The sequence below is a fragment of the Genypterus blacodes genome, unplaced genomic scaffold (assembly GCF_046128005.1).
Source record: "Genypterus blacodes isolate CSIRO-AG114 ecotype Tasmania unplaced genomic scaffold, CSIRO-AGI_Gbla_v1 ptg000073l_1, whole genome shotgun sequence".
Classification (NCBI taxonomy): Eukaryota; Metazoa; Chordata; class Actinopteri; order Ophidiiformes; family Ophidiidae; genus Genypterus; species Genypterus blacodes.
The window spans coordinates 233,911-258,373 of record NW_027466883.1 but is presented as its reverse complement, the minus strand read 5'-3'; the positions used below and the strand labels follow the sequence as shown (position 1 = coordinate 258,373).

Here is a 24,463-nt window from a genome sequence, read left to right as displayed (position 1 = left end):
GTCCTTACATGCTCTATCTATCACATCCACATCTGTCTCTCTCTGTCTGTTTTCTCATGTAAAAGAACAGAAACAACGCCATCTACTGCCACCAAACTGTAAAAAGGATGTTGTGAAATGAAATGAAATGACAGAATGTTACACCATAACATCTGACTGATAATGTGACTTTCACATATTTCATATGAGATAGAAAGGGATAAAAAGCGAAATCTGTTCTTTGGAAACCTGACCTTCAACTTCACATGGATGACGTTGTCACCTTAACTGTTTTACTAACCAATCAAAGTTCAGTGGTACGTCAGGTTTTTTCTTTTTCAATTGCTGTTTCTCTGGATGACGAGAGTGAACATCCTCATCCTGCAAGCTCAACACTCCTGCAGTGAAACCACGAGCTGACAGCACCATGTTTGCTTTGCTGATCCTCCCTCTGTTCCACTGGGGTAATCTATCCTGTTGACAAAGACTGTTGGCTATTAAATTGAAGTTCTAAGGAATCAAGAACATCTAGTGAATATCTAAATGAATGAATTCCTCCCCATATATTGCACACATGCAGGCCTGGCTCAGCTTCAGCCTCCAGAAGTGATGGTGGATCTGGGCCAACCTGTGAGTCTCCGCTGTGACCAGGAAGGGGTTTCTAAAGCAGTGATGCTCTGGTATCAAAACAAAGAAAGGTATGGCAAGCTGTTGAATGAACTAGACGTATTAAACTACCATTAGGGGTTGTTCATTTCAAAGGTTGCCCGTTTTTTGTCACGTTATGTGTATAAATTAGCAACTCTGCTTCTAAATGTGTCCCATAGCTCCTTTCAGACGGTGCTGTATTCTTACGGCAGAGCGGTGGCTGTGTCGCTGAAGGCCATGAGCTTTGAGGGGAAGAGGGAAGATGGCTCTCTCTCTCTGATCATCAACAGCTCCCTTCTAACACACAGTGCTGTTTACTATTGTGCAGTAAAATCACACAGTGAACGCTGCAGTACTAAAGCCCTGACTGAAAACACCACAGGGTGCAGCACCTAGGGGAGGGGAGCTCCTGTGTGGTAGATGTGGGTTGATACAGAGAAGAAAGGTCATTTTCCCACCAGTAGGGGGACACAAACTCCAACATATTGAAGAGGGTGACAGCTTACACTCCCCTCTCAGTAAGAGCAGTGATGTGCAGTTTGCCACAGGGGCTGACTTGGCAAGAGCTGAAAGTAAAGCTGATAGAGACTCTCATCTTGAACTCTCCAACATGATCTTCATCATCTTCATATTCCAATGTTTTCTTCATCTTTCGTTGATAAAAGGTAAGAAAAAATATTCCATCCAGTGCAAAGAACTGCAAAACTTTAAAACTTTATATTTCTTTCTTCCACAGGTTCCTCTCACACTCTGAACATTCTCCAAACTCCCCCTTTCATCATTAAAAGCTTTAATGAATCTGTTAGCAGGGAGATCAGCTGCTCACACAGCATTCCAGATTTTGAGCACATTCTCTGGTACAAGCAGGAGGGAGATGGAGCTCTGCAGTACCTGGGATATCTGAACCTCCAACATTCATATCCTGAGGATCACCTGAAAGAAAAAATCAGCTTTGATGGAGATGGCAGCAAACATTCCACCCTCACTGTTTCTAATGTTGCATTCAATGACAGCGCTGTGTACTTCTGTGCTGTGAGACGACACAGTGCTGCAGCGTGTGTTCCCCTCTCTACAAAAACCTATCTGTTTGTCTATCAGAGGCTCCTGAGCACCTGCAGCCTGCTTCCATCTGAGCAGAGGCTTTGATAATCTTATTGACTGTTTCCACACAATTCTGAGCTTTGCTGAGTATGAGTAGGACCTGTAAATAAACCCTTGGGTGTGAATAAATAAGTCATTGGACTGACGACACAGGTTTCCATATGGCAGTTTATGGGCTCAGCCTGTGTGACTCAGTGCAGAGACACTCCCACATATTTATGTTACCATAAGAGGCTGTGGCAGTTTCTGTCTTCCAGATCATGGACATGATCATCATTAAACATGGCCTCCTCAGCTTGCCAGTGTTTATGCTGTGGATTACAGGTAATTTAATGTGGATCTGAATTACAACATTGACGTAAAAGTGATCATTACTTTTGAAGTATCTACGAGACTTACAGCAGATGAACACGCTCAATGCTGATGATCATTTTCTCTGTAATGTTTACTGTAATTGACACAGGTCTTGTTGATGGGAGTGATGTCATCCAGGCACCCATACTGTGGATAAACAAGGGTGAGGATGCAACTATGGACTGCAGACACACCAAGGGTGTAGGCTACAACCAGATGTACTGGTACAGACAACTGCCAGGAGAAAGAATGAGACAAATAGTGTACACAACTCAAAGCACCAAACCTGACTATGAACCCGGGTTCACCATGGAGAAATTCTCAGCCACCAAACCTGACGCTGACAGTGGGACATTCACAGTGAAGAATCTGGTTCCAGAAGATGAAGGCTTGTACTTCTGTGCTGTGAGCCAACACAGTGATGCAGCCTTATGGTACAGCTGAACAAAAACCCCAAAGAGTGTGTGTATTATCTGGTGTACAGTAGGGGGACCTCAAGAACCACAACTTTTCCTGATGACAGTTTAATGAATGATGCAGGTTTTAATACAGCAACTTACACAAACAGATCATTAATGCAGAGACACACCCACATCTTTGTTGGAGCTTCATAACTCCTCCCATCTCACAGACAGAGTCTCTCCTCTCTGAGTTCATTCTAATCACAACACAAGAATGATCAAACCTGGTCTGATCAAACTCTGTGCAGCGCTGCTCTGTGTTATAGGTACTGAATGAAACAAAGGAATGAAAGGAAAACATTTGTTTTTATTCCTCCGATTGAAAACATATTAATGCTCTAATGTTGCATATTGATCACTGAATCACTGGTGGTTCTGACGCTTGGTTTATGATTTTTCCTCACAGGTCTTATTGATGGGAGTGATGTCATCCAGACACCCATACTATGGATAAACAAGGGTGGCAATGCAACTATTGACTGCAGACACACCAAGGATGCTACATATTATCAGATGTACTGGTACAGACAACTGCCAGGAGAAAGAATGAGACAAATAGTGTACACACAACCCAGCAAAAAAGATCACGACTTTGAACCTGACTTCACCATGGAGAAATTCTCAGCCACCAAACCTGATGCTGACAGTGGGACATTCACAGTGAAGAATCTGGTTCCAGAAGATGAAGGCTTGTACGTCTGTGCTGTGAGTGAACACAGTGATACAGACTTATTGTACAGCTGAACAAAAACTCCCCAAACTGTTATCACATCCATTTATGTCATGTACTGCAGGGGGACCTCAAGGACCACAACTACACACATTACAGGAGTGTTTTGATACAGCAGCTTTGAGATCACCCCACATCACACAGAGAACAGTGACACTCCCACTGCATCTCTTCACATCTCTGTAACTGAACTCAGTCATAAATGATCATCAGACTTCCACAACATGGACGCGATCAAACATGGCCTCCTCAGCTTGTTAGTGTTTCTGCTCTGGATAAAAGGTAAAGTATAGTTTTAGAATGTAGTTTTAAATGCAAATTAATTGAACAAACAACATTCGTAAAGTCATACGAGCTGGAAAATTGGTTTTCATATTCTATGAAAATGAATGGAATTCTGCAAAGAAGGTGAAAAAACCTAAAGAATTTTTTTTTTAAACACTACAGAAGAGTCAATGAAATGAAGTGCTTTACATTATTTGGTCAAGGAAGAAAAATCCAACTGATCATCTTTCCAAATGTGAACACAGGTCTTGTTGATGGGAGTGATGTCATCCAGACATCCATACTGTGGAAACACAAGGGTGAGGATGCAACTATGGACTGCAGACACACCAAGGGTGCTTCATATTTTCAGATGTACTGGTACAGACAACTGCCAGGAGAAAGAATGAGACAAATAGTGTATTCTCAAAGCACCAAACCTGAGTATGAACCCGGGTTCACCATGGAGAAATTCTCAGCCACCAAACCTGATGCTGACAGTGGGACATTCACAGTGAAGAATCTGGTACCAGAAGATGAAGGCTTGTACTTCTGCGCTGTGAGTGAACACAGTGATACAGACTTATTGTACTGCTGAACAAAAACCCCAAAGTGTGTGTGTATTATCTGTACAGTAGGGGGACCTCAAGAACCACAACTTTTCCTGATGACAGTTTAATGAATGATGCAGGTTTTGAAACAGCAACTTACAGCAACACAGACACAGAGCATTAATAAATAATTAAGATTTTTCATCCTCACAGGTCTTATTGATGGGAGCGATGTCATCCAGACGCCCATATTCTGGAAAAACAAGGGTGACAATGCAACTATAGCAACTGCCACTGTAACTGTGAAAGGGAGCATAAGACTGCAGTATCTGAAATGAACTGTGGGGGGAACTGGAGACTGACTGACCATTTCAAGGTCTATTTGAAGGTTTTTGATGATTTTTGAGCTGTTTTACAATGCATCATAACAATTTAAATGAGACTAGAACACTTTTCCAAATTTTGTACAATTTTTTTCAAATGCATTGTCACTAAGTAATGACACACCTTTTTAAAGTGTCACATGACAGGAAGGAAGATGAGAAGCTTCGATCAGTTGTTTTGTTGAAGGTCTCACAGTGATCCTGATCAGTTCTTTACAAAATGATCGCACCTCTCATCATCTTCATCATTTCTCTGCTCTGTGCTGCAGGTAAACACACACACACATCTCTTTCATCCCAGCACCTTGTGAAGGTAAATAAGCAGTATGCCTGAATCTCTTGGTTTGGTTGCAGGTATTTCTCTCAGTGGTCCAGTCCACCAGACCTCACAGTTACTGGTAAATGTGGGTCAGTCTGCTCAGATGGACTGCAGTCACAACTTGGGCGGCAGCTACTTTCAAATGTCCTGGTATCAACAGTTATCAACGACGACTTTGAATCTGATCGTAATCTCTGTCCCTTATGCCGATGCTGATTTTGGAGACTTGAGCTCAGACTAATTCTCAGCCAGCAAGAATGAAGCTGAGAGAGGATCCTTCACTGTCAAACATGTGGCACCAGGTGACAGTGGCGTGTATTTCTGTACTGTCAGCACACACAGTAATGCAGAAACTCAATAAGCTGCACAAAAACCCCAAAACATGTGACTCAGGCTGGCACACTGTCTGAATCTATGAAGAACTCCTCATCTTACTGACTCAGACATACAGTATATCATTTCATCCATTTGCAGATGTCACAGCTTCTGTCTCCTCCTTTCAAGGCTCATTCAACAAAGTCTGTTCAGTTTTTCTGCCAATGCAGAGACAGAGAAGAAGACAAACCAGTCATGATCATAAACTTCAGCAGGATCGCTCTGCTGACTCTCTGGCTCTCCTGTAGGTTTGGATTTTAATCACTTTCACTTTGCAATCTAACCAGAATTCCATTTGCTCACTATATTTCTCTTTTAATGCAGGTCCTTCACTGAGCAATGAAGTCCTTCAGGTTCCTCCATCTATCTTGAGAAACCCTGATGATTCAGCAATAATCACCTGCAGCCATTCAATCTCTTCATATGATACAATATTGTGGTATCACATGCAGACGGATGATTCTGCCCTCAAACTGATTGGATATATTATGTATACTAACACAAAGTTTGAGCAAAACTACAACAAGTACTTCAACATGAGTGGAGACGGTTCAAAGAAATCTTCTCTTGATTTCCAACTCAGACATGCAGAGAACAGCAGCGTGTTTTACTGTGCAGCTAGTAGACACAGTGACTCAATCACCTTCTTTCCTTTACAAAAACCTTTGCTGATAATCAGCCACATTCATTCCCACTGAAGAGGAACACAGCTGCATGCAACCAAAGCTTACAGCAGGAAATCATCACTGATATATCAGCCCTGAAATGTGTCTCTTCCTGTTCAACCAACACAGCCGGATAGAAATCCACTCTGACGTCCACAGAGTCGACTCCTCCGCTTTGCTTTTACAGTCTCTCATTTTCATCTGAACAGACATCATGATCAGATTTCTCATATATGTAGCAGCTCTGCCGCTCTGTGTCACAGGTAGTATCACATTAACACTACATCCATTTTTGTTTCCATTTCTTTTGATTTGACTTTCTTTTCCACCTAACCAAGCTGTACTGTAAAAAATATTTTTCCTTGACAGAATGAAGACATTTGGCTTGAGAAACATTTGACACTTTGTGAATTGTCATTTTCTCTTTCACATTTTCTATCTTTTTTAAATACCTAAAATATTTTTTTTCTCTCGCATTATTTTCTACATTTTCCCCAACCAAATGTGCCTTTTTTTTCTAAAGTTGTTATCATTTCATTTAAATTGTCTTCTGATTTTTTGATAAATTATGAATAGACTTTTATAGCATCAATTTTCTACTGTGTACAATTTTTATGGGTAGAATTTAAGAAATGTTTCTCTGCTGTATTGGAGCCTATCTCCATTATTTTATCTTATTTAGCTTAGTTTACTAAGGTGGTGGTAGTTGTTTAATCCTTCTCTTTGAAACCATTTATCCAATAGGGTTAGTAAGTAAGTAAGTAAGTATTTTTACAGTTCAGCTTTTTAGGGGACAAATTAAACCTAAATCATGCGTAAAATTACAACATTGACATGCTAAACATCCTAAATATCTGCAGTCCACTTTTCTCTCTTTGCTAAAGCTTTTTTGTTTGTGCAGAAGTGTCAAAAAGCAGCGTTCATCAGAGCCCCCCTGACATGATCATGGATCCTGGAGACGTAGTCCTGATGAACTGCAGCCATGCCAGCAGTGCTTTTGACATGATTCAGTGGTACAAACAGCCTGTTGGGAGCACTGACATGGATCTCATTGGATTTGCAAGATTCTCTGCTCTGACTGTAGAGGATCCATATAAAAAGAGTTACAAAGTGAGCGGGGATGGAAGGAGTCTGTCGTCTCTTCATATTCCAAAGCTCAGTGCAGCTGAGGGCAGTGTGGTGTATTTCTGTGCTGCCGGAGAAGCACAGTGCTGCATGAAGCCTTCACATTCAACACAAACCTTCTCTCCCAGCTATTCAAACACAATCACAATCATTCAGCTGCTGATAACCACATTAACAGCAGAGAAACACACTGACAGACAGCTGTATCACCATGACGATGTCAGCACTTATTTTGTCCAGTGGGGTGTAGTGTTTCTCCACACATCTTCAAGGAAGATTCTATCTTTATGGTCTGTTTAAACTTTGATGAAGCGTCATGCAGAAATTAATGACAAATTGCTATAAATATAGATTACAATGGAGCATATTATATACAGATAATATATGTTATGTTAAATTAGATTCTCAATGAGTTGTATTATGATACTAAACAATAGATTACTTTATATTATAATCTATTAGATAATGATAGTTTAGATTAGGTTGTTGTTAAATACATAACTAAGACATATTGTTAGATCTTGAATCAATAATAAAACATCTTACTTCAATAATTTGTCAATGATATTTTGTTGATTATCATTACATTTAATTTCTTGTTGCGTAGCATCAGTGGTCATAAGGGCCATTCAATTATTCTGCTTTTGTCTATTTATATATACTTTGCTACGTGATGATATTATATAAAATATGTGGTGAAATCACAAGTAAGACAGATTTTGAGTTTGGTTGTTTCTCAGCTCAGTGTGTCTGTGGGAGGGGCTTGGATGAATCAACATGTGACCTCTGCAGAAACATAAAGCACTTTCAACAGCAATCACACAGCAAACATGTGGGTTACAGACAGTTTACAGTGAAACTCAGTGGAGGTAACATGGCCTGTGTTTGGGCCCTCTGCTTCTTCACTTTGCTCCTTTCTGTTGGTGAGTCTAAGGACACTTACACTTTAACACTGATCTTCTGCCATGTAAGATTGACCCAAGTGTGTTTTTGCTCTGTTGAAGATCTCTGCCTGGCTGCTGTATCCCAGAATCCAGCTGATGTGGTTCAGAATCTGGGGGAAACAGTGAATCTCCACTGTAGTCATGACATTCCAAGCTACGACACCATCCTGCTGTACAAACGATCCCAGGACAGAAAGCTTCTGCTCTTAGGAAAACTAAGCTATAACATTGAGAGCATCAAGTTCACTGGGAAGCTCACGATGAAAGGACAGGCAACAACAAATGAGAAAGCATTGCTCACCATTTCGAATCTCACATCAGAAGACACTGCTGTGTATTTTTGTGCCGCATGGTTGCACGGCAACACAACCACAGCACAGCGCTCGACAAAATCCTTCATCTACACTCTGAAAGGATTGAAATGATGAGGAGCGAGCAGCAAACACGTCATGTGGCACAAGCTGAGGATTAGAAGACAATAACTCATGAACTTTGACAAAACTTTGTTTTTTTACATCCTGAGCTCAATGTTTTTGTATGACAGAAACAGAACACGTTTCCAAATGAGATATTTCACAACTAAAGCTGTTACATTCAGAGGCAGAAATGAAAACCATAATTAGAAACCAGGGGAAAGCGCCGCCTACTGTCACTAGCTTTGCTGTACTCAGTCGTTTAGGCCTATACAGCAATAGCACAAATGAACTACATGTTGTGTGTGTTGCATGCTTGAACACTTGTTACTTATAGTTGTAATCACTAGAAACAGTAACTTTACAGGTCTACAATCCAAAGATTAAAGATGAGACCTTCCAAACTTGAATAAATGTCATTAGCTGAACTCTCTCTTTATATTGAGCCAGTGTTTAAGAGTGCAAGTCGATGAGATGATTTGAATATTTAGAGGAGGAGGATCCATCCTCTATGACTCCTCCCACCTGATGAGTTCATGTTGATGTTGCTACAGGAAGGTTTCCTCACTAAAGCAGGTGGAATAATCAGCTCACTGATGGAAACACAGAGATTCAGAGCAACAGCAAGATTATGATTTTATATTCTGCAGTACAACAGATTTCTAAACACACATCATGATCCTCTTATTCCTGAGCATTACTTTGAACATTGTTCTGGTTTCAGGTAAATGGTAATCTTTTAAAACAGAATTACTTGGTTGTGTGTCATTGTTGTATATCATGCTGCTCATCATGTTAGTTATTTTTCAGAACACTTCATTGAGTGTAAATGTTGTGTTTCACTTGTTGATGTCTTTCTCACAGGTTCCTCTCTCAGTGACAAAGTCAACCAGACTCCAGCTCACATGTGCAACAATCCAGGACAAACTGCCAAAATCAGCTGTTCACACTCCATTCAAGACTACAACAGAATCCTCTGGTACAAACAGACAAAGAACAGACAGTTACAGTTACTAGGATACATGTTAGCAAACGCTGGATACCCAGAGACTGGACAGAATGTGTCGATGGACGGGAGTGCAGATAAAGACAAAACCAGCACATTAACCATTGAAGGACTCAGCCTGAACAGCAGTGGTGTTTATTTCTGTGCTGCTAGTTTCCACAGTGCTTCAGGTTGCTGCTCCTCAACACAAAAACCTCAATAATCACACAGTTTTTCATTTCATTCAGGGTGTTCACAGTCTTTTGCACCTGCATGAAGCCATTCTAAGCAAAGCTCGCCTCCACTCTCATTCAGATCAGAGATTATTAGAATGGGAGTGTCCTTCTATTTAACCTCCCACCTCCTCTTACACACACCAGCCTGAGACATTCACTGTGTCTGTATGTGGCTGTAGCTCATTTCAATAGGATCAGTATGAACGCTCACATTTTGAACACATTTATAGTCTCATCTCTGCAGCTTCAAGGTACAATAAACATGCATTTTCCCAGTCTGTAATACCTGACTGTCTGAAAGGTTTGAACTTAAACATTCTAAATAATATACTTTAATATATTTGGCTGAATAACTCATGAAGTTCAACCCATTTTTTTGTATTTCCTCTCCACAGGTCTCTGTCAGGACGTCACCCAGGACCCTGAAATCATCTGGAAGCTTGTGTCCAAGTCTGCAGAGATGAAGTGCAGCCATAAGAGAGACGCTGGTCACACACAGATGTACTGGTACAAACAGCTGCCAGGAGAAGCCATGAGCCTCATCGTCTACACGGTTGTCGGTGGACAGCCAGACTATGTGGAGGGCGGTCAACACAAATATTCAGCAGTGAAAACTGTCTCAGAGAGTGGAGAGCTCACTGTGAAAGACCTGCAGCGGGAAGACAGCGCTGTGTATTTCTGTGCTGTCAGTAAACACAGTGATGGAAGACGTGAGAGCAGATCAACAAAAGCTGGGTGCCTTTATGTTTGGTGTGTGTAGCTGATTTTCACTTTCATATCTGTCCTATAGGTGGAGGTAGAGATCAGTAAGTTGTCTCTTGGTCATAATGTTGCTGGTGCAAATGTGAGAGGAGGGTTTGGATAAAGAGTGAACAGAATTAAAGCCATTCAGTGTCTTTGGGAGCTCAGAAAAGAAGTCACCATGCCCAACATGTTCCTTGGTAATGGCTTTGTTTACTATAACAGAATAAACTTGGTGCAGATTTTGCTCGCTGCAGTTTTTCCAGGTGTTTCTTTGGGTGTCGAGATCTCTCAGACTCCCTCAGATCTTCTCAGAAACCCTGGAGACAAAGTCCAGCTGGTCTGCACCCATGACAAAACCGACTACACACAGATGTACTGGTACCAGAAATCCCCTGGAGACAGCGCTCTCAAACGCATCGGACATGTTTATTACAGCACCATAGATCAGGAGGAGTCTTACAAGGAGCACTTCAACATCACTGGAGATATGAGCGGAGAAAGAGCAAAGAACGGCTCTCTGTTTATAGTCTACCTAAAGGCACCAGAGCACAGTGCAGTTTATTACTGTGCAGCCAGCTATGCACATTGGCTGCAGATCCCCTCTCCTCCATACAAAAAGCCATATATGAACCCCATCAGCATTTATGGGTTTGAATAAGCGCTTGAACAGGCTCCTCCCAGCCAGCTGCACTTGGTTGCAGTGTTTTCTTCATCATCATCAGCAGCAGGAGAGCCACCAGTGGATTCCTCGACCCTATTGGTGACAGAGCCAATCACGAACGCTGTGATCATCAGTCTGAGTGATGACAAATGATGAATTCTAAAGTCAGAATGATGTATTTTCTCCTCCTCTGTTGTCTAGCAGGTAGTTACTGTATTGCACAAACTATTCTCACATTTTGAATTTCAAATATGATCCGTCTGATGTTTCCCTTCTCTCTCCAGGTGGCTGTCTGAGTGTTGAGGTCCATCAGACTCCCTCTGCTCTCATCCAAAGTCCAGGTGATAAAGTGCAGCTTTTCTGCACTCATGGAAGAACCGACTACAGAATGATTCTCTGGTACCTGCAGCCTCATGGAGACACAGCTATGAAACTCATTGGATATTTGTACTTCAGAGATGTCAAAATGGAAGAGTCGTATGAACAGCTTTTCAATATCACTGGAGATTTGGGTGGGACGAGTGCAAAAAATGCTTCTCTAATATTCCAAATCCAAGGCTTTGAGCAGAGTGCAGTTTACTACTGTGCAGCGAGTGAAGCACGCTGACACAGATCTCTTCTGCTCTTTGCAAAAACTCCACATGATCCTACATCATCAGTGGTTTTGAATAAAAGGTGGAATAAAACTGCTCCTGAACACCTGCTGTTGTGGTTGTAATTTGGTGTGAAGCAGTCGTGTCATCAGCTAATGTGACTCTGCTCTCATTTCTTGGTTTGTTTTCATTTAACCATGTGACTGCTGGTTTAGACACACACATACACTGCAAGATTCAGGCAAAAATGGAGGAAAGACAAATATAAAATAAATAATGTAGGGCACACAGAGAACTTTGGCTTAATTTGTGTATGATTTTTTGTACATTTGTGACTGTTTCTCTAACCACATCTGTATTATATGTGATGAAACAACAACAACATGTCTATAAAAAAAAGTGTGAATCCAAATAAGGATCCACATCTGTCTCAAAAATCAAATTGACTTTCTTTCATTCTTCCTTGACAACAGCTACATTTTTCAAAGAAATCTCATCAAAATCCATGTGTTACTTTTTGAGCTATCCCTCTGACAGAGACACACCAGAGTCATGCAGAAACTCCTCCTTTCACACTTCACACTTCCCTTTCCTCCTTAAATGTACTCGGCTCATTAATATGATGCAACACAATCCACCACCAACAGCAGAGACTTTCACACTGACATCTCTTTCATGACTTTAGAGAAATCCCCTCCACAAGATGAACAGATTTCTCCTTTCCTTCTTCCTCACAGGTGAAACCTCTGATGGTATCTGATGTACAGTTTGTAGTAAAGTGACTGTAAGATGTTAAAATGATACTTTCTCTCTCCCTCTCTGCTTGCAGTGGCTGTTTCTCTGGATGTTCAGGTCCATCAGTCTCCCTCTGTTCTCTTCAGAAAGCCTGGAGATGACGTGCAGACCACACGGACAGACAGCGATCAAACTCATTGGATATGTGGAGTACAACACAAGAACGTATGAAGAGTTATATGAAAGGCATTTTAAAATCAGTGGGGATCTGAGCAGAAATACAGCAAAGAACAGCTCTCTGTACATTGTGGATGTAAAGCAGTCTGAGCACAGTGCAGTGTATTACTGTGCAGCTCGAGCAGCACAATGACACAGATCTCCTGTCAACGATACCAAAACAAAGAAAACTGACTGACTGTGCTTTCAATGAAGCTTAAAACAAACACCAGCCAGCCACCTGCATCCATGAAGCCTGTTTCATTTAATGCTGCCATTTTCCCAAAGTAGTTTGTTTGTTTAGAATAATCAACCAGCATATACACACATACACACGTTTATGTTTGAGTGCAGTGTGTGTTCTTCTGAACTCACAGTGCTTCTTTAAGTTTGCCTCAATTATTCCATCATGCTTCAAAACTGGTAGGAAGGAAGGAGAGAGAGAGAGAGAAAGAGACAGAGAGAGAGGGGGGAGAGAGAGAGAGCCATCGCTCTCTCTGTCTCTCTGTCTCTCTCTCTCTCTCACTCTATACATTATGTGATGGTTCTTTGTATTCGTAATCAGTGATCACGAAAGTAGTTTACTGTTCACTCTTGATTTACGATTATCCAACTATTGCTATAACATAGAGACAGACACTATTATACAGACATCATCATCATCATCATCATCATCATCATCTTCATCTCCTTTTCAGTCTCAAAATGATCGTCTTTCTCCTTTCCTGTCACTTTTTAGGTAAAAAGATTGATTTAGAGATCAACACATACTTGTAAGGAGAAATGTTCTTGTTTCTGTAAAAATGTAGAAACGACTGTTGCTGTCAGACGGCAGATTGTTTTTCGACCCTTAATATGTGAATCCAGCATGAGAGCAGCTAATGTCTGAGACTTTCTGTGTTTCTAGTTTTCTCCCTGGGTGTTCAGGTCTCTCAGTCTCCCTCTGAGCTCATCACCAAACCGACAGCTCATCTGCATATGACCTGCAACCATCCAGCTGGAGTTAATGCTATTCTGTGGTACCAGCAGCTACCAGGAGACCAGGCCCTGAAACTCATTGCATATAAATGCAGCGGACCTGACCACTGCACCACTGTGGAAAAACTATTTCCAGAACATTTCAGAGTATATGGGAGTTTAGCCAGAGGCCCTTGGTCTCTTATGTTGATTGAGAGAAAACCTGAACACAGTGCGACATACTTCTGTGCTGTGACTGATACAGTTTGTCAAAAACCCATCTGCTCTGTCAAAAACCTCTTCCCCTCTCTGACATGAATGTAACTTGTTCCATTTGCCAGCTACGCCTGTGACAGAAGAGCACATCTTGTTGAAGTTACTCTTTACATCTACAACACAGAGAAATACAGGTATTGTGTGTCCAAAGTGGAGGAGAGCCAGTCTTTGTTTTGCATGATGACCCAGTAGAGCCACTGTAGGGCAATGATGGATTTCTGGGTGGATCACATGGAGATAAGGACTCATGACATCTAAAGTCGTAGACAGCTTGTAGCGCAGCACATCACTCATGCAAGTTCAGAGAGACGGCTTAGTTTAAGTGCATAAAACAACACCTTTATTCAAGGTGCAGTGGTTCTGAACATCGGGAGAGACTGGCTGTAGTTTGTCCACACGTTCAATCTCACAGGAAACTCCTGGAGCAAATTTTGCGGCCTTAGTGACACAGTGTCAACAGCTCCATGTCTTTAGCACAGAGTCTCTTCCTGATGATGACAGATTTACTCCAGAGCTTACTTCTTAAAATGCACAAAGTCACACAGAGATGACAGAGATGTTTAGATCTCTACCACACTCAAAACAAGTAATTTATTCTACATTTCATCTACAGCACAATTAAGAAAAAACAAACTCCACTTCTGAGTCTGAGCTTTGAACAGCAGAGAGCAGTGATGCCACACAGACATGAGCTCTGCTGTCAGCTCCTCCTTTCTTATCACAAAGGAAAAATAAAAGGCGTCCACATCTTCACTGTCTCACCACTGCTGCTGCTCACACACACATACACACACACACACACACACACACACACACACACACACACACACACATCTCAGTCCTCTTCAAAACCTGAACCACCACGAGACGCCAAATCACATATTTGATCCATTCTAAAGATGTTGCTCACTTTCTTTCTGTCTCTGTCTTTGCTCACAGGTAAGAATCATCACATGCTGTCAATCATTGATCATGACCTTTACATGACCTTTCTGTTCAAATGTCTTTTTTAGACACGGTCTTATCATTGCTGCTCATCCAGCAGTCGCCTAAAGATCTCCTGAGGAAACCTGAACAAACTGAGGCCCGTCTTGACTGTCACCATGGAGACAACAACTATCCCTACATGCTTTGGTACCAGCACAAAACAACAGCAGGAGGCCAGAGAGCTGTGGACCTGATTGGAGTGCTTCATTATGAAAATGCAAACCTGGAGAAGACCTTTGAAGGACGTTTCAACATCACAGGCCACTCAAAGGGCAAAGGTCATCTTAGAATCTCCACACTAAAGCCAGCAGACAGCGGGGAGTATTTCTGTGCAGCCAGTCTGCACTGTGCTTCAGCTCCTCCATCTCCCTCACAAAAACACCTGCATGAAACACAAAGTGCTTCATAAAAAGAAGCATTGATACACAATCTGATCTTTTTCCAGCTGCTGTCGGGTTTGTACAGCCTTATTGGTGCTGAGAGTGTGATGTCACTTCCTGCCTTCTCTACCTAAGTGCATTCTCACATTTTGTTCTTCAAGTCAAAATGATCTCAGGCTTCATCACTCTCTGCACGTTCTGGGCTGCAGGTAAAACTGATCACACATAATTACAGGACTTTAGTAAAAACACAGTGATATTGGAGATCAGTGTGGTCACAGCTCTTTTCTTTTCAGGTGCAGCTCAGTCGGTGCTGATCACCCAGTGGCCCCGTTTCATCTCCAGTCTGCCCAGTGCTTTAGCAGAAATGCACTGCTACCAGAATAACACAGAGTATGACTATCTGTACTGGTACAGACAGCAGAAAGAAGCTGCTCCTCAGTTAATTGTGTCTATAGTGATCAGCAGTGAGACTTTTGAAGCAGATTTCAAATCAGGTTTTCAGGCTGTTAGGTCGGAGAAGAAGCGCTGGTCTCTGAAAATCCCAACAGAGCTCAACCCTGTGACTGAAATCATACAGAGGAGAGACTCTTATTGTTCTTCAACACCTGACAACAAAACATTTAATGCTGGAATGAAGCCGACCACAGAGAAGATGATATCAGTGTCTCACTGCATGTGTTCATATTAACACTGTGGAGTCTAAAGGCCCTTTGGCAGTTTCACTTTACATTACATATGAATGGAATGCTTCCAATGTTTATTTGTTTAGAGACAGGAACTGCAGAAATCACCAAACTCTATCTAAAATTTTGCAAGGTACTAAATATGAATTTGGGGGAAATGAGTATAAATGATGCATAAAATGGAAACTTGAACAAGTAAATAACAAACAACACAGGTGTAACATTAATATGTTACAGTACAGTAAATGTGAGGCTGTAAAGAAGATTTATTGAGAAATGTATAATGACAAACTCACTGTATTCTGAGATATTAAATGCAAAATAATGGTTTAAGGTTTTATCAGGTTAAGAGTAGACGCAACCAATAGGTGGAAGCACAGCACACAACATACAGCTTTTACCAAAACAGGGTGGGGATTTCCAACCCATCACACACACATATACATACTTTTAACCCTTACTGCCTCATTCATTCTGCGTCAGCAGCTCTTGACAATGTCTTCATCTTTGCTCACATTTGCTATTTTCTTCATCTGGTTACCGTGTAAGAGCTCAAATTACAGCACAAATTCATCAAAATATGTTCAAATATCATTTATACTAAACTGAACGCATTTCTAAATCTGTTTTCTCCACAGTTCAGGTGAGCAGTGTGAAGTTTCTGCAGTCGGCCTCCCAGATTGTTAAGGAGAACAGTGAAGTCCAGATGAACTGCACTCATGATGACACTAATCTGCAAATAATGTTGTGGTACCAGCAGAGAAAGCACAGTCAGTCTCTGACCCTCATTGGGTTTGGATATGCAACGAGCTCCCCAAACTATGAGGGTCAGTTTAAGGAGCAATTCACACTGACGAGAGAAGACACAGTGAAAGGAGCTCTGACGGTTCACAGAGCAAACCTGTCACACTCGGCTGTGTATTTCTGTGCTGCCAGTACACAGTGATGTGGTTTAATGCCACTCCCTCACTAAAAGCACTCAGTCTTCTTTCTGTTGTGATACGTGTTCCATATGCATCTTCACACAGGGGAGGAAGAGTCTCAGAGGAAGCTGTGTTCCTCACATGTGGAGGATGAATCCAGCTCTGATCGGATTTCTGCTCATTTTGCTTCCATGTAATGTTTCCATCTACAACCTACAATACAATGACCTGAACAAACCCAGCAGCTTCATTCTATTATGAGTTTTATACATCAATCATATGAATGTTTTATCCAAAGGTGTCGACTTCAACTGCTTTTCAATTTGTTTCTCCACAGATCAAGTCAAGAGTGTGAAGTTTGAGCCTCCTCAACCAAGAACAGTCAATGAAACAGCCAGAGAAGAAATCAAATGCAGTCATGATGACAACGATCTCAATGTAATGCTGTGGTACCAGCAGAAGCGGAGCGGACTGATGACTTTAATAGGATACAGCTACACTGGTAGTGACCCAAACTATGAGAAGCAGATGGAAGATCGGTTTGAGATTACAAGAGAGAACAAGATGAGAGGAGCTCTGATCATCCGCAGTGTGAATCTATTAGACTCAGCTGTGTATTTCTGTGCTGCCAGTACACAGTGATGTGGTTTAACGCTGCTCCCTCACTAAAAACACAAGTTCAACATCCTGAGAGCCAAACTGACGCACAATGATGCATTAACACAGAATCACCATTCATCAGAGACCAATCATTCATTTCATTCAATCAAGTAAAATACTAAATACTAAAATGAGTTTGAACCATAGTACAATGTATCAGTTTAATGTGTCAATATATCAAATAACTGCATAAAATAAACATATAATGGTTGCTGGCTTTTGCTGAAACCCGTTTTGACTTCATGAGACATAAATCAAATGTTCATTTTCAATTGTTGAACACAGGAAGTTGACTGACTGCAGGGATCATGTGACCTTGTGTTTCCTTTGTGATGAACAATGTGTGTGTGTGTGTGTGTGTGTGTGTGTGTGTGTGTGTGTGTGTGTGTGTGTGTGGGTGTCCAGCATCATTCAGCTGGAAGTTCATCACTAAGATGTTTGTCACAGTCCTTCATCTGCTGTTTCTTTTACATTCAGGTCAGTCCTAGTCATGAATTCATGATTGATGTATTTTCCAACATATTTCTTATCACAAGTTACATTTCAGTCATTTCATGCTTTGGTCCTTCTTCTTCTACAGGTCTCACTGCTATCGTTCTGCAGTCTGGAGATCAAACGCCCCACCCAGGAGCCACAGTGACCTTAGGGTGCAGCATGGCTGCAGGGCTCAGCATGTCCAGCTACACCATGTTGTGGTACAGACAAAACCTCAACGCAGCACCGCTGGAGTTCCTCACCAAAGAGTACGAGAAAAACCAGGGCCGCTTCCAGAGCTTTCTCCATACCAACAACTTCTCCCTGCAGATTACTGAGCTGTTCCTGAATGACAGCAGCACCTACTACTGTGCTGCCAGTCACAGTGATGCACACAGGAGACACCGTCATACAAATAACAAGTGTGGTGACAGATGACAGGAAGGAGCTGTGGCTCATTTGGTTTGATACCAAACTGTATTTAACTGTCAGGATGAACACATTTACCCCGACTATCTGAAGTCACAGCTCATCAACAGTTGAACACATGATTCTGCAGAATTCATCCCTAATATATTTAAAAGATTTAAATACAAGAGAAATTGTGGTCAGCTGTAGATAACTATTTGACATGTTTAATGTTAATTGAGTGATAAGAAATAAAACTACAACACAATATGGGAACTACTTCTAATTATAATAATTGTAGGGTTATCTGTAGGAGGGTGTTAGAAGATCTTTTAGAAGATTATTTTTTACACAATTTCAACTGTTTTCCTCTACATAATCTTAGACAGACAAATCTCCTAGATGCAGTATAAATTATGGGTGGAGAGTTCAGTAGAACGCTGCAGAAGTAACAATGTACACTTAGAGGGCAACGTCGAGCAGTTATTGTTGGAGTTATTTGTATTGACCACTAGGTGGCGCTATGATACGCTTATGGTGGGAGTTAAACACAATTGCCACTAGGGGGCAATAATGAGCAGTTATCATTGGAGATAATTATATTTACCACTAGATGGAGAAATTGTACGCATATATTTTGACTCAAACTCATTGGAAATAATGAACAATTAATGTTGGATTAAATTGAAACTACCACCAAATTGCGATACTGAAAACTTAGATTTGGAGTTAAACACAACTGCCACTAGAGGGCAACAACGCGAAACCAGGGATGGAGTTGACTACAATTGCCCCTAGATGGAAACAGTACCTTTGGTACAGTAAAGTAACATTTGTCTCAACTTATTACATGAGTAGTTTTTATATTAACCTTGATCGATACAGAAGGATGTTTGATCATATAAAAGATTGAAGTTTCTTTGTCCAGAAAAGGAGAATAAGAATCATTCAAAGCTCCTCTCAGTATCGCTCACATGTTGTTGAGTGTTTGACATCTGAGTCAATAAAGAGGTGTAACCAGGAAAGATGTCACTTCCTCTGAGCATCTACAAGGAAACACAAACAAAAACAGTTTCCCTTTCCCTCCCTTCTTCTTTCGTCTTTTCTTAGCTGTCACAGAAATAGCAGCAGTCTGTCAACTCGTCCTTAACCTCGTCCTGTCTGAACAGCTGCTCTGTGAGACAAACAGGCAGAGATGGAGGCTGAGATATGGAGACTCTGGGTGGGTGGAGGGAAGAAGAGAGAGGCAAAGACACTTTGTGTTTTTGTATGATGCTTTTTCACCGTGGGGACAGGGGGCCACGGTGATACAAACCCATAGAGGCGCCGTACAAAAACCTCCTCCCATTCACATGCATAGTGTAGAGAGCTCCATGATGCCTGGGATACTCAGTACAGAAGGAAACCTGACAATTCTGACAGCCAGGAAGATGTCAGGCAACTCTGGTATCATCAAATCTGTTTTAATTGGGAAATTTAGCTGGAGTCAATATTTAAAATTGACTTAATGGTCATTTAACTGCTTTAGAGCTTTGATTCACTCATCTTGACAAAAACCCTGCAAACATGGACATGAAGAGGTCGATCAGTAACGTATGAACAATCTTCATCTTGTGGATCATGAGAACAAAGTGATTATGGAGTTTTGTGACTTTTTGGTTGAGGAGGAGCTCAGTGTGACACTGGAAGTGAAGCTTACTTTGGAAAGGGAACAAAACTCACAGTTTTAGGTAAGTCAGCGCTCTCATAACTTCAACTCACTGTAAGAAACAGGGAAGAGTGTCAATGTTGGTATGAAAATGAAAGAATATGAAAAAGATGAACTATTGTGCTGAACTGAGATCACTGTGACGACTGACCCTGCTTACTTTGGCAAAGGAACCAAGCTGACAGTTTTAGGTAAATATTTCAGACTAACATTGTGTTTTTGGTCAATTTCACTTTAATTTAAACCCTCAGGATGAATAAGAATGAGTGAAAATGCCCCCAAATAACAATAGAGATTCATGTGCAGTATCTCTGCACTGTGACAATGCCAATGAAGCGTACTTTGGAAAAGGGACAAAACTGACGGTTGTGGGTGAGTGAAGGCTGATGAAGGCTGTGTATAAAACTGTTTAGTCAGAGTAGAGAGTGGTAGAATTGTGTGTTTTGAGTGTTACTGTCAGAAAATATGGACCTTTATGGTTTTAGTTTGGCTCAGAGCTTTTTGGTGATAAGCTTGTGCGCTGTGTCAATAATGAAGCATATTTCGGCCAAGGAACAAAACTGACGGTTCTTGGTGAGTAAAACTTTCACAATTTCTTCAGTAATAGAAGTAAAATAGAAAAGGAACCTCCTAATCTCTGACAAACTCTCTGGTGACTATTTTCAATCTGACACTGTTTGGACAAGTTTGGTCCAAGCCTCTGAACTTTAATTTGAAATTCCAGTCAAATTTTAAAGCTTCCAAATATGCTAAGTGGGATTTTGGGAAGTTTATGAGAGTTTATGAGGTTGAATGAGGAAAACACTTGAGTTTGGCATTAAATTATTCAGAAATCAGAATCTTGTTGTGATAAATTCAACGTAGAAGAGAGAAAGAGAAGCAGGAGGAAGAGTTTTTGTTAGAGCACAATCACTCTGTGCTCATTTGCTGAAGCTCATTTTGGAGCCGGGACCAAACTCACCGTTTTAGGTAAGAAAATCTCCAACAAAACTCTCACTGAGGATGTTTCACAGCTTCATTATGAAGGTAAAGAGATTGAACATTAACAATGTGCTTTTATAGGTCTTATTTTATAGCAGGAGAAGATTCATGCTCCTTTTAAACTGTAAAGGTTTTGTAACAGAAGTTAGATTGTTCGTGAGTTCTGCACCAAACATCGTCTGAGTTCTCCAGCATGACTTCTGCAGTCATAATAAATTGGCTGTAAGCCCAGATTCTTGCTCTCAGCCTGAGTTCTTATCAGCTCAGTGAAAACTGTGAGCTACCAGGCAGAGGCTCACTTTGGAGCTGGAACCAAACTCACTGTCTTAGGTAAGAAACTCACAGCATAATATAACTCTAAACATGCTAAACATGCTGTGTTTTACAAAGCTTCTGTCTGATAGGTGGTGTGAAGTTGGTTTACAGCTTAGATTTGAACCATTTTAATGTTCTGAAAATGTCAAAAAGAGATAATAATATCAGCAATTTGGCATTAAACTGAATTGTTGTCCGTACAAAGTTTTGAAATCTTAATTCTTAGTTAAAGTAGAACAAAAAGATGAATGGTTTGTTATTTTGTGGTGCTGAAAGGTTGAGGAGTTTTTTCTGTAGCCTTGTGTCAGTGTGAACTACGACCCTGCTTACTTTGGCAGCGGCACCAAACTGACTGTGTTAGGTAAGAAAATGACATCATGCACATCAATGTTTGTGCTGTGAGCTTCTCTGATCATAAACGTTACTGAGAGCAGAGTTTAAGGTTTTCATTGTTTTGTTGTAATTTCCTGGAGCTGTAAACTGATGTCCTCATGCGTAGATTAACATAATCTGATGATTCTGTGAAAGTAAAGCAAGATAAGAGCGATGTGAGTTAGGCAGTGTGATTATGAGCTGGTATTATAAATGTATAAGTTAATACAGTAAGTTAAGGGTTTGTTCAGTTTATTGCATGGTGAGTGAGCGATGTGCTCCGGCTCATATCCACCTTATTTTGGAGAAGGGACCAGACTTACAGTTCTCGGTAAGATCGCTGCAACAAATTCATAAAATCCTCAAATGTATCAGAGAAATGGAAATCTTAAAGGCTCTGAATGTTGTTTTGGAGTTTATTGACTGTAAAAAGCTCCTCTGTTCGTGTCTAAATGCTGGTTGTTACAGTTTGAAGTGACAGTGAAGATTTAGAATTTGTACGATAACATTTTAATAAATTAATATGATATTAATTTAGATATGATTTTGTAGTCTGAAGATGAAATGGAGAAGAAATATTTATGTCAGATAAAGACAAGAATAGTCTGTCAATAATTTTATATTTGTAACTTAAAAAGCCTGAGGATAGAATTGGTGCTAAATATCTGTAGGATTTTTATTTGTGTGGGGGAAGCAAACACCAAATAACAATAATAATTCAATAAAAATCTAAGCATTTCTGTTGGATTATGTGTCTAAATTATGGACTTGATCCACTGCATACATGCAGGATTCTGTAAACTTGTGAATTTAATTCCATGATGTCTGTCTTTTGTCCTCTCAGAACCTGACCATGATGTCACTCCACCAACAGTTCAAGTCTTTAAACCTTCAGAAAAAGAATGTAAAGTAAAGACGTTGGTGTGTGTGGCCTCTGGTTTCTACCCGGACCATGTGAGTGTGTCCTGGGAGGTGGACGGGCTCACAGAGACTGACAGCGTGGCCACAGACAACACGGCCCTGAAGGAAGGGAAACATTACAGCCTCAGCAGCAGGCTGACAGTCCAGAGCAAAACATGGTTCAAACCTAGCAAGAAATTCACCTGCAGGGTCAGCTTCTTCAACGGGACTGACACAATCCCCGTAGAAGACTCCATTATTGGTGAAACAGGTGATTTACAGCACTGGAGTGGGATAAATGTTTGCTTTTTCTGGACAGTTTAAGTGTAAAAACTTTAATTTCTCTATTTTTGTCTTTCAGATTCAGGAGGAATGCCAAATGGTAAATAAACCCTTTGGTTGCAGAGGTCAAACTGGTGCCGCTGTGACGGCTTCTGACCCTGACGAGGTCATCAGCCGAGAGCTAAACATGGATCACGTTTCTTGACTTAACAAAAGAATTTAATTGCTGAGACTTATACCAGTATTTTGTTAGATTTGTTTCACAATGCTGATTTGAATCATTTGATCATCAGCTGTAAACTCCAGGTTTAGCACACAGATGCATTATAAATGATTTTTTGGACGATGATAAAAGAATGCTTCCATCTTCTGCAGACACAAAGATGAAGATCATGCAGAACGCCAAACTAACCTACAGCGTTTTAATCGCCAAGAGCTTCATCTACGGAGTCTTCATCATGTTTCTGGTGTGGAAGCTGAAGGTTTGTTTCCCAGGATCTCCTTTCATTATAAATATGCATTTATTCTACATTCTTCAAGAATGTGGAAGTAAGTAGTAACTCTTTCTTGTTTTTGTGTTTCACAGGGTTTATCTGGAAAACAAAGCAGCAGAGAGCGGAGCTGTGGCCTGAATAACTGAGCTCTGGGAAACTGATTGATGTTACTGTGTAAATACAAATCTGAAGTATTGTTACAATATTTCTCGTTTTGCATGACGTAGTGCATTTTGTTTGTTCAACTCAAATGTTTCATCTTTAGTAGAATGAAAGACTTATCAAGTAAAACACGTGACTATTGTGTATGTGTGTAATGTACATGCTTTCATGTTTTAAGCTGCATGCTTTCATGTTGTAGCGTCTAAGAGCTCAATCATCCAATCAGCTTCTGCAACGAAAATAAAAGAGAATACAATTCTCTGTGTTACTGATTTGAACGACTTGCTGATGTTTTGATGAATGATCAATAATGCTGTCTGAGTCTGTGTAAACTGCTTCATCATCAATTAAAGTATTTCAGAGGATCTTGTGATTATGTGGTTTTATTTCTGTGATGATTTCCTGATTTTCTGTGTTACAATGTTGAGATTGTTGCTAGAAGCCTGCAGGTAAAACACAGAACACATAAATGACAACAGCAATAAATGAAACAAAGACAAAAAGATTCATGATGCGATGACACGAGAGATTTAAGGTGCAAAGACAGAAAGAGTCTCAGATATGAAGCTCATGGTTTAATGAGGCTCTGCATTCAAACATTATCTACATACTGGATGATTGTCAGCACTTTGCCCTGTTTGTCTTTGTACTGAACAGACATTGTGGAATTTGTCATTATACACTCATGATAACATGAGTCACACACCTTCTTACACACCTCACACACTACTGGGAGTCATTTTTAGCTGCTTGTCTCTATTCTCAGAAGCAGACATTTCAGGCCCACATGAGCTCAAATGTTTCCACTGAACTACAGCTATCTTCATCATCTTCACTTATCGTGCTTTGTCTGGCTCTAAAAGAGACTAAAGTGTCTCGGATAGCATTCACTCAATGAATTCAATGAAATCGATCACTGTGAATTCTTAATTACATATTTATCATCAATGTACAGTTTCTTCACTAAACCATCGTCCTCTACCTTGAAGCCTCTCAGTGGAAAATATATCTTAGAA

The 24,463-nt window shown here is 40.7% G+C and overlaps 1 protein-coding gene, 2 long non-coding RNA genes and 1 gene segment (V, D, J or C); 3 read left to right on the top strand and 1 right to left on the bottom strand.

The window, feature by feature from the left end:
• The first annotated feature begins 1,665 nt into the window (after positions 1-1,665).
• On the top strand, positions 1,666-3,217 carry LOC143006310 (T cell receptor beta variable 29-1-like). The segment is given in 3 exon segments: positions 1,666-2,052; positions 2,192-2,487; positions 2,950-3,217. Coding segments are annotated over 3 exon segments (408 nt in total).
• On the top strand, positions 2,743-23,812 carry LOC143006308 (M1-specific T cell receptor beta chain-like). 10 transcript variants are annotated; one of them, XM_076157691.1, is made up of 8 exons: positions 4,964-5,092; positions 5,265-5,409; positions 5,490-5,786; positions 21,881-21,940; positions 22,454-22,780; positions 22,871-22,891; positions 23,167-23,273; positions 23,378-23,812. In XM_076157691.1, exons 1-8 carry the CDS (start codon positions 5,048-5,050, stop codon positions 23,429-23,431), a joined length of 1,056 nt encoding a protein of 351 aa, XP_076013806.1. In that variant the 5' UTR covers positions 4,964-5,047; the 3' UTR covers positions 23,432-23,812. The 10 variants fall into 10 exon arrangements, with proteins under 10 accessions (XP_076013811.1, XP_076013810.1, XP_076013809.1 ...); XM_076157692.1 differs by having other exon boundaries at positions 4,965-5,092; positions 5,295-5,409; XM_076157696.1 differs by lacking the exons at positions 4,964-5,092; positions 5,265-5,409; positions 5,490-5,786 and adding exons at positions 2,743-2,809; positions 3,804-4,100.
• Positions 5,793-6,930, top strand: LOC143006313 (uncharacterized). Its single transcript, XR_012964247.1, has 2 exons — positions 5,793-6,093; positions 6,732-6,930. It is a non-coding gene; the product is annotated as an uncharacterized LOC143006313 (long non-coding RNA).
• Positions 23,465-24,173, bottom strand: LOC143006312 (uncharacterized). The gene is made up of 2 exons (XR_012964246.1): positions 23,580-24,173; positions 23,465-23,544 (listed from the first exon to the last, which is right to left on the bottom strand). It is a non-coding gene; the product is annotated as an uncharacterized LOC143006312 (long non-coding RNA).
• Between the last annotated feature and the right edge of the window lie 290 nt (positions 24,174-24,463).